Source organism: Lepidochelys kempii, chromosome 1, assembly GCF_965140265.1.
Source record: "Lepidochelys kempii isolate rLepKem1 chromosome 1, rLepKem1.hap2, whole genome shotgun sequence".
Taxonomy (NCBI): Eukaryota; Metazoa; Chordata; order Testudines; family Cheloniidae; genus Lepidochelys; species Lepidochelys kempii.
The window spans coordinates 255,822,733-255,843,314 of NC_133256.1; the positions used below are offsets into that span (position 1 = coordinate 255,822,733).

The following is a 20,582-nucleotide window of genomic DNA, read 5'->3' on the forward strand; positions in this document are numbered from 1 at the left end:
GCAACCATACTTCTGCAGGACACAAGGAATGAGTGCTCACTGGCTTCAGAGGGAAGTTCACTGACAGAGTGGGAGTGGAGACTGATCTCCAGGTTTACAGGACCATTCCCTGGAAGGAATTTTACACTGACCAAAGGGAGATAAAAGTTGGTGATAATAGAGACTTCAGGATTCAGTGTAGATTCCAAATACTAGCTATTTTTAAAATAACTGATTAATATTTGATAGCCCTTCAAAAGTGAAGAGAGCTCTTTAGGCTACGTGCTGCTCACCGTAGGCAATATAATTAGACAGAACAGGCCACTCAAGACTGCTTGAGCACAGTACCAGTCTCTGCATATTGACCTGTTAACTGGCAGCTAATTTCAGGAATGTGTTCAGTTCAGGAAGTCAGCAAAGTCACTGCAGACCCAGTTTAGCCCCTCCCTTGACAACATACCAGGAGTGGCTACAGCTGACTTCCTGTACCCACCAGACCAGCTGGGCACCCCAATGCTGTTGTGTGCACTTTACCTTGCCCAGTTTGAGATTCTGGTCTTCCAGAACTATCAGATCTTCCTCCAGCTTCTTCAGCTTGGCCTCTGTGGTCACCTTCTCCAGCTGCAGCTTCTGCCTTGCACTTTCCTCTTCCTCCAGCTGCTCCTCTAGTTCCTGAATAAGGCCCATGACATGTTATTCATACTGCTCACGTGTCATCACTATAGTATTAATACAACCCTCAAATTACAAATTGACCCTCAAAATGAGGGTCTCCCTATCCGCCAAGCAATCCCCAATATATCAGAATTCTGTAGCCACTAGTTGGATGTAGCACACTGCATTCCCAGCTATACATATAATCAAGTACATAAACTTATATGCAAAGTGGCACTGCTGCTTCTGCTAGAGCGGATATGTAGTCTCCGGACTACCACTTTAACCAAGGATCCACCCAACCACCTAGAGCAACCTCAGATTCAACCATCACCTAAGAACTGGGGAAATTATCTCAGATAGCTATATGCTTATTAGGCCTAGCTGACCCCAGAACTAGAACTGTCCTATTGCAGTCTCCTCAGTCAACAGTCTGTGCCAACTTCCTGAAGGCACGAGTGAGATAACAGACCCTAACAATTTAAAGTGGAGTTCAGACCCCCTCTTCCATACCATTATTTTTTGCCTCCTGTTCTGTTATCTTTCCCACTGAGAGAGTACCAGTACTCTGATACTCACCTGCCACCTCATTCACACACACTGGTGCCATTCCCAGGATGTTACCTGAATGTTCTGCTGCATTTTCTTCTTCTCAACCTGCAGGTGTTGACACCGTTCCTCCTCTTCCTCCACCCTGGCCTCCAGGTCATGACAGATTTCCTCCAACTCTTGTTTCTTTGCTGTTAGACGGGCCCTTATCTCCTCAGCCTCAGCACAGAGCTCAGTCTCTGCCTGCAGCTGCTCCTGAAGCTGCAGCTTCTCTGCTATTAGCTACACAAGAGAGAAACCCAGGATCTTTAAGTTCCAAATCACAACCTTTTGGTGACTTTACTTTTGTGCTAAACCCCAGGTTTAAACCTCTTCCTTAGATTTTGCAGATATGCTCTTCCTTTTACATGGACTCTTCTCAGTGCAGGACCAGGAGTCTCCTGATGCTAGTCACAAGCCAAAGTAGTCATGTCATGTTTTAAGTTTTATCCTTTTGCATAAGCTTGTATAGTGCAATCATGTTACATCAACCCTTGAGATGTCTGGGGACTGCCCTTCTTGAGTGAGTGAGATTTCCTCCTCCCTCATAAAGAACACACACATGTTATCCCTAAACAACAACAAAAAAAATCCTTCTCTACTCCAAGCCAGAGACCATTAGTGACCTCGTTCTGTTTCTGTGACTCTCCACAATACTCAGTCAATGGAGATTTTAATCCAAATGATGGCTGTAGCGGAGCAACAGCTGTTCACTGTTGCAGAACTAAGAGAAGAGTGCTGGGGTGCTTAAGCCAGAGAGAACTAATCTATACACTTAAGCAGGAATCCTGCAGCTTGTAGATCATGGACCAGCTATGTGAAAGAACAGCCATATAGTAGTTTGACTAACTGGAGTTCTGTGAGGGAGATTCACCTGTGTTTGGAGGGTCTCCATCTCAGTCAGTCTGTTTTCTGCAGCCAACTGCCTCTCCTTGACCTTCACCAGCTCTTCTTCCTTGGCCATCATCTCCTCTTCCTGCCTGCTTACCTGCAGCAGGGGTTTCACCTGCAAGGAGAAAATTAATGGAACGTAGAGAGAGTCAACAGCAAGAAAAACAACAGGCCAGTCCCAACACAAGCTTGGATAAGGTTTCTTTTAAGTCTAAAGGACTGGTCAATTGCCAGAGTTTTGTTGGGGACACTAGAGAATGCCATGGTAGGAGAGGTGCTGCTGGGAGGCAGAATCACTGGAGACTCTGTATAATCTATCCTGCCACTAACTCTCAATACCTACCCCACCCCTTTCTTCAGGCCAGGATACAGCAGGAAGAAGTAAGTAACATCTAGGTGAATGGAGAACCTGGTGCTGAGCCAGGAAAGACAGCAGGAGAGAAGAGCAAGAGTGCAAATCCCTCTGCATGTTGGTGAGGGATAATTCACAGAAAGGTCAATCAGAAATCTCATTTCACAGTAGGGAAAATTGAAGATTTACTCAGCTCAAGAGCCTCATTCCTGCTGATGCTTCAGTTATAGGCCAGAAAATGGAGTCTATTGGTAGAGGATCAGAACCTCAGGCACGCCCCCTCTTCTACTGCTCTGGGGAGGGATGGGGAACCCCTCAACTCTAAACAACTCCAGCAACAGCACAGATCAGCTATACAACGAACAGCCCGCCTCTTGGAAGGGTGCAGAGGACAAGACTCTTCTGGGTTTGGAGGACTTGGAAGATTACTTTTGCCTTTTCCACAGTGTTACTAGATTCCTATGCAACAGTGCACCTGAGGCATGCAGATATCCTGCATAACTACACTGGGGACAGCTCAGCTGGCATTATCCAGCTGCAACATGGAGCAGAGACTCTGTACGGAGAAGTTTTTGTCTTGCTGAGCATGGAAAGCTCCAGTTTCAGCTATTAACCCTTTGCCAAATAGCCAGATGAGAAGATGTACCTTGGTGAACAGCCTCCACCACTGCCAATTACGCAGCTTCAAGTAGGCAGCACAATTCCTCTGAAGCACCTTCATTGCAGTTAGTTGCTGTTGACGTTTGGCAAAGGCCCTGAAAAATAAGAGTGGTCAGACAACCAACAAGCCACAGGTGCCACACAGACATCTACATCAAGTCAATCCTCAGCCACTTCCAACTTTCATTTCCAGATTGTCCTTTTTAAACCTTTCATGAGCTTTCTTTATTTCAGACCTTGACTATGCTGTTGAGTATACATGGGCTGTCTGTCCCTTCATTCATTTTCTTCACCAGTGAGGAAGCACCTTCTCTCCAACTTCTGCCATGAGGAACAATCCTCCCTGCCTCAGTGACTCATTACTCACCATCAAGAGATCTTTGTTCCCTTTCCCACGTCTCCCTTCACTATTGGTTTGATGTCTGTTTGCTCACCATACCATTTGTCTGCTTACAGAAGTGTGCTGTAGTTTACAGAGTTCTCTCCACAGTCACAACTCTAGAGTTTTGAGAGGCAGATACACACAAAACATTTGTATTGCACTACACGGTCTCTATGTTGATGGCAGAAACCCTTTTCAAATTCTCACATCTGCCGTTTGTAGTTGCAACTGCTCTAGCAAGAGGCTTCCCCATTGCCTGAAGTACCTATAGACAAGAGTACGCTTTACAGCCTATAAAAATTAAGGAGGATGTAGGATACTAGCTCAAACACTTCGTTGCAGAAGTCTTTACCAGGATTTAGCCAATGCATTGCAATTTCACTCTGGGTCAAGTTTATACAAGCTGTACTTGAGTTTTATAAATGCCTTAAACATCAGCTGTTGTGTTTTGAGACTGAATCATCAGATAAGAGTTAGTCCTTTCTGAAGGGAATCATTTTTAGCTGGCTTTGTAGAATATAAGCTTGACCCAACAAGGATGAGTATGCATTTGACACATGTACATCATGGAGCATGGTCCTTACTTTCTGGCTAGGTATCCTCTGCAGCATGCTTGGAACTCAATAATGACATCTGTGATCTTCAGGTCTCTTTCCTCCTCAAGGTGAGCGAGGACTCCAGCTCTGAAAAAAACTTTACTCTGTCCAATTCGGTACAGGTTTGGATCCAGCTCCAATGCTTTGATCTAAAGAGGGAAGATGCACCCGTTAGAAATAGGAAAACATCTTATTGGAGCTGCACTGGGACTGCTCTGAGTGATGTGTCACAAGAAATGACCATTTACAATGCTAGAAGACATTCCTCCCCTGCACTGAGATCTGGCCAGTTGACAGCTGGCTCTAGAGCAGTGGTTTATAACCTCTGGTCTGCGGAGCACTGGGGGTCCACAGACTAGGTCTAAGATCTCCAAAGGGGCCCACACACTTCCATCTGAAATTTTCTAGGAGTCCACAAATGAAAAAAGGTTGAAAACCACGGCTCTAGAGGAAGTCTTATCCTCAGCTGGATGCACAGGATGGGATGGAGAAGCAGAGAGGAAACATGCAGTCAGGTTCAGTACACCACACTAGAGCATTTAAGTCTACAAGAGTGCTTTAGGGAACATGTCCAGGTCTGACCACTTGTGCATAAAAGACATCTTACTAGCCAGTTTAAGAAGCTACAATGATAATATTGTGCTCCCACCCTCTGCTAGAGGTTGTAGTCGGATTTGAGATTAACCCAGTATATTTAAATATATACTGTGCTTAACCTTCCTCTTCCCTTCCTAAACAGCACAGACTTGTTGAACCCTCCCATAAATGATACAACTCTTTCAGCTTCTTTACTCTTGCCAGAAGAAGTGCTCCACCTAGTTTCCTCTTCCCCTAGGAACTGCTTAGCATTAAGCATTTAACAGCTGGGGAAAAAAAATCAGCCACATTCTGCATGTGACAGAGTGGATATGGCATCCATTACACACTAGTTCAGTTTCAGTCTGAATGCTCAATAGCCACTTTGCGACAGACATTCCTGCACTAGCCACTTGGACCTGCACTAAAAGCAGCTATCGCTACAGGCCATTCAAAGAAATTTGTCTTGAAGTACATGTTCAACTATGCATCAAGAACAATTTTACGGCCAGTGAACAATCCATGCAGACCAGAACCACTGCCATCTTACACGGTGCCATGTGTTTGAGTCTCAGCTCACCAGCATGAAAAATCCCAATATATCATTTGGTTAGCAGAAGGTCCAGAAGCATTAGTCATAGGGGCTTTTACTTTCTATAGTCCTCTGCTACTCTCCCTCATAATGGACCAGACATTCCAGTTGGAGAATTCAGGTCCGTGAGCACAATGGATGTATTTTGTAATACACCTAGAAAAGGAAGGTCGGTCTGATTTAGACCTTCCTCATCTCCTCTCCAGCCTCAATGCATACAAGTAAGGTTTACGATGTGGCTTACCATCAGCACACAGGCCTGCTTTCCATCCATGAATCCTTTGGGAATTGAATTTGGAGTCAGGATCTCATATCTGTAGGGACAATCTGTGTGTTAGACCAGTTTGACAGATCTCATACAAGTTGCACTAGACACTCCAATGAAGAAATCTGGGAGAGAATACCTGTAACATATTCCTATGGAACTATGAATTTGTATAGTTTGTACCTCTAGTGGATTACAGAATACAGTGTTTATGCCCTTTGGTATTAGATGATAAAACCAGTCTTGGCTGAGGTCTTCTACCCATCATATCAACTACAGGTTTACCACGTAAGTCACAGCTGCTGTTGTGAGAGAAGCAAAGCAGCCCAGATCCAACAGATTACTACAACCTCTAGAGACCTTGCTGCCATAACAACAAGTGGCGAACTCCTACATCACTGCCTTTGCTATTTAAGTCCCCTGCCATTTAGAAGCAGGGGCAATCAAATTATGATTAAAACAAAGCAGCTCTTATGTACTGACCATGCATTTAAACTGGTATGATTAAGAGGCTGCTTTTATGCTCTGATCAGAACTTTACCTTTGTCTGAACTCCTGGAAGACGACTCTATTGGGAAAGCCCTGTCGGCAGATACGGATTCCCTCCAGCACTCCATTACAGCGGAGCTGATCCAGGACTAAATGGGGGTCCAGTTTGCCAGCCTAATGAGGGAAGGTATTTAGCAATGTTAAAGAACTTTACAAGAGCTGTAAAGAGAGACTCCTACTCTGCTCACTGAGCTCAAAGTACCCTTTCCAGGGGAAGTCATAAGGAAGGCCCTTATGCCTTCTTACTTTAGAGGCAAACAGAGATCCACCTCCAAAGTTAAGGGAGTTATAGGATTCATTCTTAGTGCTCTAAAACAGTCTGGCTACTATTTAATTAAAAATCATATATCTGTGAGCTTCAGGGAGGTGTTAGAAGTGGACTATAACTAAAATGACATCAGAGATCTAAGGGTAACAGAGAGAGGTTACTCTGTTACTTTGCTGTGCAACAAATGCAGTCACCAGGGAAGGAAACTCTTCATACCCCTCTACAAAGCCTTGCAAGTGACTGAAGCCCATAGTTGTGTCCCTTGCAACAAGCACGTTTACCAGTCATCCCCTCACTCTCAAGACACTGCCATTATTTTGCTAGCCCAGCCAGAGATCGTCCTTCACCTTCTTCTCATGATTGGGGATGATGCAGCGGACAAAGTTGGGGTTGGTGTTCCTCAGGGTAGCCATCAGCTTGGATAGCTGTTCTTTGTAGAGCTGTCCCACTGTTCGGAACATACCCTTCCTGGTTTTAAAGGCTCCTGGCAATGCTGTATCTGACATACCAGCCACCTGATCCAGCCCAACTATACGGTCAACTAAACAAAACACAGGGAGAGAGTTAGAACTTCCACTAGAGTCTGGTAGGTGAATGTGTGCAAAGAACATTTGGGCAGAGCAGGATAAGAGAGGAGCTGCAGGATCCTTTTTGCTTCTTCTCTACACAGACGTAGAAGTCCTGTCCAAGACTTGTGCAGGAATGGGGCAGGAAGGAAAGAAAGCAGCAGCTCACTACTGGGTCTCTGAGTGATGAATTGTTGTGTGAGATGGACCCAACTGGCAGTTTAAAAGAGCAGTTGTATTGTGAAGAGCAAACAAAAAGTGGCATAATGGATTTTGTGTTTACTACCTCAGATTCCACACCAGGCTTGGTTAGTTTCCAAGTAAAAAGATGACACTTCTAACAGATTCAGCCTGAGGTCTTTCCTTCCTACACAAAGACCAGCAACCCTGACACAAATGGAGCTACAAGTTCAGCCAGTTACTTGCACAGCAAGAACTCTGCTTGACCTTGCAGGGCTGGCAGTTAGAAAAGCCACATTCTTAACCGGTAAACTGGGCAAACCTGGAATGGAATCACCACAAACTTGGAACACCAAAATACCATTATTTGAGTCACTTTTCAGAGGACAAGTATACTGTACATTAGATACGAGAGTGCGCTACACTTCCAACAGCCTTGGGGGGAAAAAGTTGTTAGAGATCTTAACAGCTCCCTTTTGTACCACAAACACTGTACTCCAAGTAATTGAAGAAGACATTAGACACAGATTAACAGAGTTTCTCCATTTTTGAACTGGGTTATTTTATCAATAGACACTGGCCAAACTTTGGGGGAAGAGGCCAGGAGAAGCTATAGCACTTATCTTCCCAACTTTCCTACCCAATTTCTACTAGCCTGCAAAACTAAGACAAAAATTCCCTAAGCTCCTAATCACAGTGGCTTGGTAGCATCATTGCTTCTCTGATCTTAGAATCCCAAGTTTAGATGCCAGGTAACAGCTATTACCATGTCAATGGGCAGGGAAAAATCACTCCAAGAAGATACATTTAACTTGAGTACAACCTTGCTTTGGGGTAAAAAAACCTTGTTGTTAAGATGAGACACCCCACAAAGAGGCAGGCTCTGCTATTCAGCAAAGGCAACGTTACAATCTGCCACCCCTACAATAGCTACTAAAAATAGGGTCAAGTATTTCTAATTAGGGAGAAAAAGGCTATGTTTCTGGATGACATCATAACAGTATCCCAGATTCTAGCTGGAACAATCCCCTTAAACTCTTGATCCCTACAGTCTACATGAAAACAGTAAAAATGACAATCATTTAAGACAGAAGCTTCAGCTAGGAACAGTACATGGGGACTGCTCAGCTGCATTCTGTCATTTAATGACTTCTGCAAGCCTGATGCAGTACAGCATTCACTAAACAGGCCATTTTCCATGCAGAACAAGTCACATGAGACTTGGTCTCGACGTAATTCTCAAATGGTTAGCAGCTGAAGTCAAATCATTCCGCCAGAGTACTATTCAGCTGAAGTTCTGTTTTTATAGGTACCATCTCAGAAGCCATCCCTCAAAATCCTGCACTGAAATGCAGCATCACTGTGTCTGTATTCAAACAGGCGATGGAAATGTTTGCTTTTTGGCTATTCCTAGGTTTCCTTTCTAACTGTTCCTATGCATGTGCTATCCATGCACTGAGGAGTGCATGGATAGCACATGGATGTGCCTGCATTTTCAAGTATCTCACTGCAAGATATGAGCTTTGCTTTTGTTTTTCAAGCCCAAGAGGGGTTACTAGCATGAAGCAAAGGAACTGAACAAAGAGAGAAGCAGGAGTGGCAAAGGGACAGAAGAATTAACGGAAGCATTTCTTGCATGGCTCTAGGATGCGTTACACACGACACGACAGCCGGGTTTCTCAGTCACCTGGTTCTAGATGAAGAATAGGAAAGTGTTGATAGAAATAGGCTCTCTGAACGTTCTGCATCTCTGCAACAGACAGAGACGTCAAAGAAAACCCAAGGGAAAAAAAAGCGATAGTAACAGTAAGAGTCAAAAGCAACAAACACATCCAAAGAGGAAAGAGTAAAATACCTAATGACACTGCAGCAAGAACACACTAGTGACAGAATTAACTATATTGTTTCACCCTCTGAGATGTCATCTTTGAAGGTTGTAGCTACCGGCTACATGTTGGCAGATTCAGATTTTAGCCTGGGATTCCTTGGTTAGAGAAGTAGCTGCAGTGCATGCACCAGACTATACGCCAATGAATGGCAACCCCTCATTTCAGCTAGAGGGGATATTTCTCTTGTGCAGTATTGTTGCCTAAGCAAAGCAAGGCAGATAGCAAGTTCCAGATTAGAGCCCTGCAGTGGGACTGAGATCCCTTGGGTCCCGCTGCCACAACAGTGGGAGCTAGTAAAACATACTTTGTTGTAGGCGGGATTGGATGGGACAAAAATATACTCCCACCCCAAAAACAAAAACTACAAGATTACAGTAAATACTAAATCTCTAGTCAGTGTGTCAAATAGAATTTCAGCAATGTAAAGCAAGTTTCTTTTTTTAAAGTTTAAGTATTAAAACGTTTTTTAAGCAATGGATAGAAAGATTTGATGTCAATTATAAAAGGAGTTAAAAGTATTTTTACGGGGTTTAAGCAAGAAGTTTTACTCTTAGTGGTTAAAAACTCTGAATTCTATTATCTAGAACAACCAATTTCTTGTTTTGTTTTTAGTAGCATGGGGGAAATCTGTCTCTCTTGCAGGATCTAAGGTTTTTGCAGGTAGGAACAGGATAAAAATGCAAGAAACACTGCAGGAGCAGATGGGAGTGAGTATTGCGCGTCAGAATTAAAAAAAATAGTCCCACGCAGGGCTCAATTCCAGATCATGCTGATCTCTGTTCTCATTCTAAGGGGGAAAAGCAGCACATCTTGTTGTAGAGTTTTATCAGATATCAAATGATGTTAAAGGTCAATTCTTCTAGTAAAAACTGCTAACAGGAAAGAGGTTTAATCACATACCATCTTTCCACAGCTCAGACACAAACTTGTCCGAGGACTGGTGGAGAAGAGTAGCAATGTTATCATTCAGAGGATCCATGTTCTTCATCAGCCACTCATCTGCTTTGTAATCCACCTAAGGAAAGAATCATGTCAGTCACCAAGAAATTGACTGAGGGTTTCTAAGAATGCAGGATCTAGTAGGACCCTGCACAAGTCTAAAACCCAACATTAAGGATGTTGTTAATAGACAGTGTTTGTGGGTCTGACCCTCTACCCCCACTCTGCCTGCTCTGAGGTACCTAGTGAGCACATCTGCAGAATCCAGTTGAATTGCTATAGTATGTGCTGTTAAGAGCTAGGAGTGAGGCTGCAATACCAGTATGCACCACCTTGGCAGTGTCACTCAACTGAAGCGGAGCATCACTCAACTTGTTGACTCTTGGTGAACAAATATTCGAGGTAGGTCATCCTAGTCTCAGTTTGGAGTTTGAGTCTAGCAATGTTTACACCTACTATTTTGTAGGCAAGCCCTAGCCCACAAGGAGGATGCATTTGGTAGGGTCACCTTGGTCAGATACCTGAGTAATTATAGAAACTTCTTTCATTGGTGTGTGAAGCATCAGAATTCTAAAAACAGCTAGATCTAGTTAGATTTGTGGAAGAATCCAGCAGTATGTTCTGGATTCACTCCACACAGCAGCCTCCATGAGTATTACCTTGCCAGCATAGTGAATAATGCAGAAGTCAGCTTTGTCTTTCAGCTGTTTTGGCTTCTGGAATTTGGGGTGGTTGCCTTGTTCCTGCACCACCTTTTCCACAAAGCTTCTGTCAGTCGCTTTTGGGAACCAGCACTCTTCATCCAGCAAAGCCAATATACCAGGGGGCCCCGCCTAACACAAGGGATATACCAGAACATCTCAAAAAAGACACAAATCAGCCCTACTGCCAACATTAAAACACTTCGGGAAAAAAATACCCAGCCACCAAAAGCAGCTGTATTAAAACCAGATCCCCAATAATACAGAAATGGCTAATCACAGAATATCACCTGTAACTCCCCAGATTCTGTTATTTCCCCTGGATTCTGGAGTGTCCCTTTCACTAGTAAGGCCCCGATACAAGACTAGGATTGTCTAGGGAGCCTTAGGTGACAGAATGCTTTTGTAATGGAAGGAGAAAAGCTACTTGGCCACTCTCCTTACAAAGGGCATTAAAATACAGAAGGTCATCGCAGGAGATTGCACAAAGCACATTAATTTAGGAATGGGTACTGGTATATCTGATCAGCAGTATATTTGGAAGTAAGATGGAAATAAGTGCCCATGTTCACATCTAAGTAAAATCACTTAAAGGATTGCAGGAACTGGAAGGCCAGTCCCCAAACTGTCCAAGAGGCTGTATGCATGATAGCACAGAAGGCAAAAAAAAGCATGTAATGCAGCCTCTCCTTGCTGCTCAGAAAGGGTGTGCACATTGTATTTTTACCGGCTTCTCTATGAGCTCGATGCAGGGCTGTAGGTCCAGGCCAAAGTCAATGAAGTTCCATTCTATGCCCTCCCGCTGGTACTCCTCTTGTTCCAGAATGAACATGGTATGATTGAAGAGTTGCTGCAACTTCTCATTTGTGTAGTTAATACACAGCTGTTCAAATGAGTTCAGCTAACAGGGAGAAAAAGGGGAGAAGTTAGAGGGACACCACTTGAATGGTCACCTTTGTTAGAAGATTTACTTACTATTTTTCTATTACCATTTAGTATCACTTCTATAACAGATTAATTTGACAAAAATGTTCTGTGTACGCTGTACATCCGGTAGCACCATGTCAATCGCTCAGTTATACAAGAGCATCACTTATACACTCTACAATACAGCAGAAGAGTTGAGAAACTGCAGCAATCTGGGACCAGCAAGGTCTCCCCTTTTCCCACAACCTCAAAGTTGGGAGCTCCCTTAATAGATCTGGGGAGCAATGGGAACCTAGACCCTTCCCTCTTCTCCTGACCCTCCCCACCAAGTTTTTGCTCAAGGAGCAATGGGAACCTGGGGTCACATGGGAGAGGGTATTCTTCACTCTCTAGAGACTTCTGCAGGTCCTAGGAAGGAGTTCTGGAGCTGGGATGCCTTACCCGCACGTTGCTGAACAGGCTGACAGGCAGGAACGCACATAGGCTACAAAATGTCTGATGTTTGCATCTGATCCACTCTCCCTTGCTTCTAAGAATATTTTTAGCAGCACTTCATAGAATCCAAGGCCAGAAGTGACATAAGAATGGCAATACTGCGTCAGACCATCTAAGCCAGTATCCGGTCTTCTGACAATGCCCAATGCCAGGCGTTTCAGAGGGAACGGATAGAACAGGCAATCAAACCATCCATCCTCTGTTGCCCATTCCCAGCTTCTGGCACACAGAAGCCAGAGACATCATCCCTGCCCATGCTGGCTAAGAGCCACTGATGGACCTATCTTCCATGAACTTATCTAGTTCTTTCTTGAGCCCTGTTATAATCTTGGCCTTCACAACATCCTTTGGTAGAGTTCCACAGGTTGATTGCGCATTATGTGAAGAAATACTTCCTTTTGTTGGTTTTAAACCCACTGCCTATTCATTTCATTTGATGACCACTAGTTCTTGTGTTATGAGAAGTAAAACATGTCCTTATTTACCTTCTCTACACCAGTCATGATTTTATAGACCTATCATATTCCCCCCCAAAACCCCATCATCTCTTTTCCATGCTGAAAAATCCAAGTCTTATTAATCTCTCTTCATAAGGAAGCTGTTCCATACCCCTAATTATTTTTGTTGCCCTTTTCTGTACCTTTTCCAATTCCAACATATCCTCTTTGCGATGGGGTGACTAGATCCGCATGCAGCATGCAAGATGTGGGCATACCATGGATTTATATAGAGGCAGTATGATATTTTCTGTCTTATCTATCCCTTTACTAATGATTCCCAACATTCTGTTTGCTTTTTTGACTGTCGCTGCACACTGAGATGATGTTTTCAGAGAGCTATCCCCAATGACTCCAAGATCTCTCTCTTGGGTGGTAATAGCCAATTTAGACACCATCATTTTATATGTATAGTAGGGATTATGTTTTCCAACATGCATTACTTTACATTTATCAACACTGAATTTCATCTGCCATTTTGTTGCCCAGTCATCCAGCTTTGTAATTCTTCACAGTCTGCTTTGGACTTATCTTGAAGAGTTTTGTATCATCTGCAATTTTGCCATTGGTCCTCTTACTGTGTTTTTTAATGTGGGGTGTACATTTAAATTGAGCAGCTATTATGGTGTCTTGAAAAAGTTCCCATGCAGCTTGCAGGGATTTCACTTTTGACACTGTACCTTTTAATTTCTATTTAACTAACTTCCTCATTTTTGTGTAGTTCCCTTTCTGAAATTAAATGCTACCATGGTGAGCTGCTTTGGTGTCCCCCGCCCCGGGATGTTAAATTTTGTTTTGGTCACTAACTGATAACCAAGCGATTCAGCTATATTCACCTCTTGGACCAGATCCTGTGCTCTACTTGAGACTAAATCAAGAATTGCCTCTCCTCTTATGGGTTCCAGCATTAGCTTCTCCAAGAAGCAGTCATTTAAGGTGTCAAGAAACTATCTCTGTATCCCATCCTGAGGTGCCACGTACGCAGTCAACATGGGGATAGTTGAAATCCCCCATTATTATTGAGTTTTCTATTTTTATAGCCTCTCTAATCTCCCTGAGCATTTCAGTCACTATCACCATCCTAGTCAGGTGGTTGATAGTATATCCCTATTGCTATATTTTCTATGGTACAGTTTGGTTCATTTAAGATTTTTACTCCATTTGATTCTACGCTTTCTTTCACATAGTGCCACTTCCACACCAGCATAACCTGTTCTGTGCTTCCGATACATTTCGTATCCTGGTACTACTGTGTCCAACTGATTATTCTCATTCCATCATTGTAATCATCCAGTCTGACGTCCTGTATAACAGACCATAGAACTTTCCTAAAATTCCTAAAGCATATCTTTTGGAAAAACTTCAACAGATCATCCTTTAGTGTTCTGAAACATTTTTAGTCAATTTCAAAACATTCAAGTTGACAGTGGCCATTAATTCCACATTGCAAGAGACACCAAAAGTCATTAAACTTCAGCCTAAAGCTAACAAACATTTGGACTCTGATCTATAGGAGGAAATCAAGAGATACAGAACCATACAGATGGTTACCGTGGTATCCACAATGCACAATCCAGAAACGAGGAGAGCCTCAGAACATATTATAGGTAATTTAAATATTTGCAACAAATTTGAAATACTAAAGAATTTAACCTTTTGAAACAACACCTAGAAACTAGCCAATTAGTGGGGCAGTGAGGTTCCCCACTAAGAAAGATTAGCCCCTTTTTAAGACTGAACTGGACTTGTTTTCCCCAGACCTCAGTGATATTCTGCCAAGGAGCAAGGGCACAGGAACATGTTGCATTGTATGCAGGAATAGAATACTTCCTTACTTCAAAAATCTCAAAGCCGGCAATGTCAAGGATTCCTATGAAGGATGCCCCCTGCCTTTTGGTCTTATCCAGGGCCTTGTTGATGCGCATCACCAGCCAACGGAACATACGCTCATAAGTGGCTTTGGCCAGTGCCTCGATGGCAAAGTCAGCCTGAGTAGGAAGGAAACAAGAGTTATATTGTAATTCAAAACTGAATAGCTCAGTAATCTGGCACACTGGAGACTCAGGTTGAAGTCAGTGACCTGACTGGCTTAGTGAATGAGTCAGTCATTTTGCAGACTCTTCCAGATGAACAGGAGGGACTCAATGCATGGAGGACTTGCCATACTGGATCAGAGTCCAAGTCCCAATTCCAGCATCTTGCCTCTGGCAGGAGCCAATACCAGGTACTCCAAAGGGGAAATTCTGTCTAGTCCTCTCATAAAGGTCAATGACTACCATGGTGACTTTTCAGGGTTCCATAAGGGAACCATAGGTATTTGTTGAGTCTGGAGCTTGTTTTCTCAATGCCCCTCTTCCTGGAAGGTCAAATTCCCACATCAGAGGCAGAGAGTTGTATATTGAAATGGGAGGGCACCTCAAGGATGATTAATAGAATCTGATTGGTATCCTTCCTTCCCATCACCTCACTTTTAAAGAGGACATTTTTATAGCACACAGACCACAGTGAAGTGGTCATCACAGGGCAAGTTGAGAAGTGATACTACACAGAGTGCAGGCCTGATAGCCCTTCGGCAGAGGCAGCCAGTTTCTAGGTCAATTGCCACATATAGCCAAGGTAAAGGCCTAGCATGGTCTGCTCCATTTTACAACTAAATTTCTGCACTCAGAGAAGCCACAGGGCAATTGTCAACACTGAGGGTGAGTATGAGTATCACTATCTTTGCACCTAATGTGTAGGAAATGCCATGTAACAAGCTGACTGGCCCTTTACTGGGCTAGGGAACAGATTGCTCCATTTAATTGTTACCTATTGGCCCCATCAAAGCTAGGCACATCTATGAAGGCCCGAAAGAACTCATCTGGGAGAGACAAGGTGCAGAAGGGTAGCTGACTTCTCTAGTAGGCTCTGGAAAAGGATAACTCTCAGACAGCCTAGAGGGGGGACTGGGGATAGTTGCAACAGGAAAGCTGGCTTGCTCTTGTAACTGGCCCTGGAAGAGGGAGCAAGCCCTGAGAACCAGAGCTCTGCAGGAGAATGGGAAAGAACCGAGCCCAGGAGGGCACAAGACCCTTTTTGTTTATGTTGCACTTGGGACTATCACCTAAATGGGTTACCGGTGCCTTGCCAGGTGATGCAGAGAGACAACTGCCAGGGAGTTTCCCGGGGAAACTGGGGCAGAGCGAACAGTGCCATGGCAGGCCACAAAGAGTTACCACAGAGGCTGACTGCCATGTGCCAGCTTTGGATAAGACGTTGAGAGCCCCAAAGGGAATTCACTCCCTAGAGACAGGGAGCCATTTTCATATTTCCTTATCACAGGCCGCACAGTCAATATACATGGGAAATAAGAGCTACCTCACTCTGCACCACCACCACAACCTTCTATATATTGTAGATCACGGGAGCAAAAACTAAAGCAGTTTCCACGCTCAATTGCTTACATATCTGAGTCAATTAAGATGCTATCTGAGGCTATGGAAGTCTTTAGTGCATACAATAATCTTAGTACCATGTTATTACAAGGGCTCACTTACTTCTGCAGAACACATACCTGCTCTTTAGTCTGAGCTTTCTGGACATAGTCTCGTCCCACCTTGATACGAGGGCTTAGGATTCCCCTGGTGAAGTCTGTCACATTGATACCCAAAAGGTGGGATACTTTCTGAGCAGCTAGAAAGGAGAAGAGGAAGCAAAGAGATGTTCACCTTAATGCTCCTTTTGCTTCACAGGGAAATGACAAAAGGAGAAAGATATTCCCAGCAATCTATCCCTTAGAGAGAGTCAAATACCAGCATGGAATAGCTCTTAACTGAACAGGTTAACGAGACAATCAAAGAAGAGATCTAAAAACACTGGAGTGTGTTAAATTGCTTCAGGAAACACAAGGGTAAATTTTAGGTGATATTACAGGACCACTGGCCTAGTGGCACTATCAAGTTAACTGCCTGCACCCACTTTGAGGATGCATTCAAGTAGCTGAATTATATAAAAGGAATCCCAGCTAATAAGCCTATCTACACTGGCTGAATGGCCTCTTCAGACAACTGTAATCAGTGTAAGAATGTTTCACCTGGTGTGAGAAGGTCCTCTCTCCTCTCTGGAGGGAAACCATTTGAAGTGGATTTGCTAAATTATGACAGAATGGTTGAAGGTATAATCCAAAGTCTATATTTTAAAGGTCCTCAGCAGCCTCCTGTGTACTGGCCTCTTACTATAATTCATCAATTCCAAGTCCAGAATTATGATCATCTAGTCTGACATCCTACATAACATAGGCCATAGAACTTCCCCAAATAATTCCTACTCTTTTTTTATTAAAGAAACATCCCATCTTGATTTAAAAGTAGTCAGTGATGGAGAATCCACCATAACCCTTGCTAAATTGTTCAAATGGTTAACTACTCTCACTATTACATTTATGCCTTATTTCAAGTCTGAATTTGTCTAGCTTCAGCCTTCAGCCATTGGATTATATTGTACCATTCTTGCTAGCTAGAAGAGCCCATTATTAAATATTTGTTCACCATGTAGTTACTTAGAGACTAATCAAGTCACCCCTTAACCTTCTCTTTGTTAAGCTAAATAGATTGAGCTCCTTGAATCTATTGCTCTAATGCATGTTTTCTAATCCTTTAATAATTCTCCTGCCTCTTCTCTGAACCCTCTCCAATTTATCAACATCCTTCTTGAACTGTAAGGATCAGAAATGGACAGAGTATTCCAGGAGTGGTTGCAAACACAGAGGTAAAATAACCTCCCTTCTACTCTAGATTCCCATTTATGCATCCTAGGATCACATAAGCCCTTTTGGCCGTGGCATCACACTGGGAACTCATGTTCAGCTGATTATCCACTACGAGCCCCAAAACTTGTTCAAAGTCACCGTTTCCCCAGGATAGAGCCCCCACCATCCTGTATTCTTTGTTCCTAGATGTATGTTTACATGTAGCCATACTACAGTGCAAATTGTTTGCTCATGCCCAGTTTACCAAACAATCCAGATTGCTCTATCAGTGAAATGTCTGCATTATTTACCACTCCCTTAATTTTTGGGACACATGCAAACTATCAGTGATGATTTTGTGTTTTTTTCTAAGTCATTGACAAAAGGTGTCAACTACTGTGGAGTCAAGAACAGATCCCTGTGGGGCACCACTAGAAAACGCACCCACTTGATGATTCTCTTTTTACAATTACATTCAGACCTACCAGGTTTTCATCCATTTAATGTGCGCCATGTCAATTTTATATAGTTCTAATTTTTTTAATCAAAATGTCATGCAGTACCAAGTCAAATGCCTTACAGAAATCTAACAATATTACATCAACACCATTACCAAAACTTGTAGTCTCATCACAAAAAGATATCAAGTTAGTTTGACAGGATCTATTTTCCATAAACCCATGATGATTGGCATTAATTATATTACCCTCTTTTAATTCTTTATTAGAGTCACATATTAATCAAATTGCTCCATGATCTTGCCCAGGACTGATGTCAGGCTGAGAGGCCTATAATTACCCAGGTCATCCCTCATCCCATTTACCCTTTTTAAATGGAGCAATGGAGAGAAGTCTCCCAAGCATGCACTAACAGGGTGCTAATTACAGCTATTTACAGAGAGAACACTGTAGCTAAGGTACATGTATTATTTACCCATCACCGATCTGCCCATTCAAGCCTTATCAAGCGGAATTTTAACTGAAACAGACTATGAAGGGATATTTCCTTAAATCCTTTGAGCAAGGGGCATAATTTTGGTAGAGAATAGGTTTTATAGGTGTTCTGATACATCTGACCACAGGTGAATACTCAGATCACATGGCAATAGCATAACAGTTTCAGCTAGTTGCCATGTTCACTTCCTGTCCAACAGCACAAGAACACTGCCACATTCCTGCCCAAAGGTGGCTGCAGTTAGGCACTGAATAAAATGATTTGTACATTTATGTTTTGTTAAAGAACTTGGGCTCATTTTATAAAGTTCTGTACTTTCCAAAGGTGATCCCTTATCCCCTACATGTGTGATAAGAAGCTCTTGTAGGGGAAGTATTGGTGGTTTTTGTGGGTGTGGTTACCTGTATTGTCTGGCATAGAGGCTTGGTCTGTGTTGCGCTCTTTCTTGAAGACTATGTTGCCAAGCTGAAGAACACCCGAGATCACTCTCAGCAGACCTTTTATAGAGCAAAGAAAGGTCAGATTTAGAAAGAATTAAAATTGCATATTAGCAACACGTGTAAGGCAGGTATGAGCAGCATGCACTGACTTTTTCCCTGATCACCTCAGGCATCAGATTAAGAGGATGAAAATTTCCACTGTGTAACAGTAATCATTGAAAGGGCAAAGCCATGCCTATATTAGGGTGTGAGCCAGTTAAGGTTGGGCAGGTCTTTGTTCTTTTCATCCAGCACACTTTCACCTCCCTAGCACAAGTGCTATAACGTCTCCATTTGTTGGAACATACATAGCGTGGCAGACTACAGGTATCCTGATGTCCACTGAAGTACCTGTACCACTGTGGACAACATACTGAAGCACCCCCTTAGCCCTTCAAAGAATCAGCGTCAGATGCTAGAACAGAGGGAGAATTTTCAATACGGAATACTGAGAAAAGTGTTGATCTGATGCCATCTTCATCTCAAGACTCACTGACAGTAAGTTTGTTAGTGGTACTAACTAGTTAGCTACCAACTGGTCACTACTTCCTCTTCAACTGGTCTCCCTCTCTACCTATTATAGCACTAGGTAGTTTACAGCATGTCTGTAAACACATCCGCAGTGAACAAAGCCTCTACAAAAAGAAAAGGAGGACTTGTGGCACCTTAGACTAACAAATGTATTTGAGCATAAGCTTTCGTGAGCTACAGCTCACTTCATCGGATGCATGTAGCTCACGAAAGCTTATGCTCAAATAAATTGGTTAGTCTCTAAAGGTGCCACAAACACTCCTTTTCTTTTTGCGAATACACATGAACACGGCTGCTACTCTAAAGCCTCTCCTGCCAGTCCTGAAATAATATCTGTAAAGTAGCACACATGCTCCCATTGACTTGACATGAAATCTGACAGCCCAGTGACTGAATCTGGAGACCTGGCACTCAAAGAGAAAGCTTATTTTTATATGGTCTCAACTAAAAATATGGTTAGTGTGTTTAGACTTTGCATTCAAACCAAATGTACTGTTCAACCAGCTGCCATATGTATGTTTCTCATAAGCCTAAAAGAACATTTAGCATCTCTCACACCCGGAACGGAGGGGAAATGGCGTTCCATGCACCTCTGCAAATCAGCTGATGGAACTACTTTCATTTGCCAGTAAAGATGTGCCCTACAGCATAACTTACGAAGCGGACATCAGATCTCTTTGGCCATACATTAGGTAGCCAAATCCCTAACTAGACCTCAATGCAGAGTTGTCTTTTCACCCACACATTGGTTCCAGCCTCCTTGACAGATTTAGGAACTGGAGGAGGACTTAGTCTAAGATGAACAAAGGATACTAAATTGAGACGTTTGAAACTCTAGAGAGAAGACAAAATAATGGAGATTTGGCCAGTCTTCAGAAAGTAGATGGAGGAAAAAACACTTTCAGAAAGTGCCTTAGAAAAGGCAATCACTATGGTATCTAGATGTTGGACAATATTACTTTCTGGTTAGCAAGCTGTGCAGTAAGCTGGAGAGAGGTACACTGCTTTGTGCCACTGTTTACAACTAAGTGACTCCAACCATTGGTGGAGTAGATACCCCTATGGCGATGGGCCCAAGTCACATATTGAGAAATCTAGAGTGAATGAATGTCTTGCAGTACATCCCATAGAAGGCCAAGTCTTGCCTCTGGCAGACCGCAGAGAGGAGCAAATGCTAGAGATAACACCATGATAGGCACCCATTTGATAACTCAATGAGGGTTTTACAGATAAGCACTATGTATAGCACTCCAACAGACTGGGACAAGCATGGGACATGGCAGTTTGTGTAGTGACCTGCTGCATTCTGCACTAGCTGAAGTTATGCTTGTGAATTTTGAGATGGA

General features: G+C 43.1%; 1 protein-coding gene across 1 annotated transcript in view; it reads right to left on the reverse strand.

Moving 5' to 3' along the window:
• MYH9 (myosin heavy chain 9) overlaps nucleotides 1–20,582 on the reverse strand; it is a 95,596-nt gene that overhangs the window by 24,949 nt on the left and 50,065 nt on the right. The window contains exons 10-23 of the mRNA XM_073325086.1: nucleotides 18,628–18,723; nucleotides 16,100–16,218; nucleotides 14,382–14,534; nucleotides 11,355–11,528; nucleotides 10,586–10,759; nucleotides 9,888–10,002; nucleotides 6,700–6,893; nucleotides 6,077–6,198; nucleotides 5,515–5,584; nucleotides 4,091–4,251; nucleotides 3,111–3,219; nucleotides 2,096–2,227; nucleotides 1,258–1,464; nucleotides 514–651 (exon numbers count right to left, since the gene is read on the reverse strand). Of these exons, the coding sequence (XP_073181187.1) occupies nucleotides 514–651; nucleotides 1,258–1,464; nucleotides 2,096–2,227; nucleotides 3,111–3,219; nucleotides 4,091–4,251; nucleotides 5,515–5,584; nucleotides 6,077–6,198; nucleotides 6,700–6,893; nucleotides 9,888–10,002; nucleotides 10,586–10,759; nucleotides 11,355–11,528; nucleotides 14,382–14,534; nucleotides 16,100–16,218; nucleotides 18,628–18,723 (1,964 nt within the window). The remainder of the gene's footprint in view (nucleotides 1–513; nucleotides 652–1,257; nucleotides 1,465–2,095; nucleotides 2,228–3,110; nucleotides 3,220–4,090; nucleotides 4,252–5,514; nucleotides 5,585–6,076; nucleotides 6,199–6,699; nucleotides 6,894–9,887; nucleotides 10,003–10,585; nucleotides 10,760–11,354; nucleotides 11,529–14,381; nucleotides 14,535–16,099; nucleotides 16,219–18,627; nucleotides 18,724–20,582) is intronic.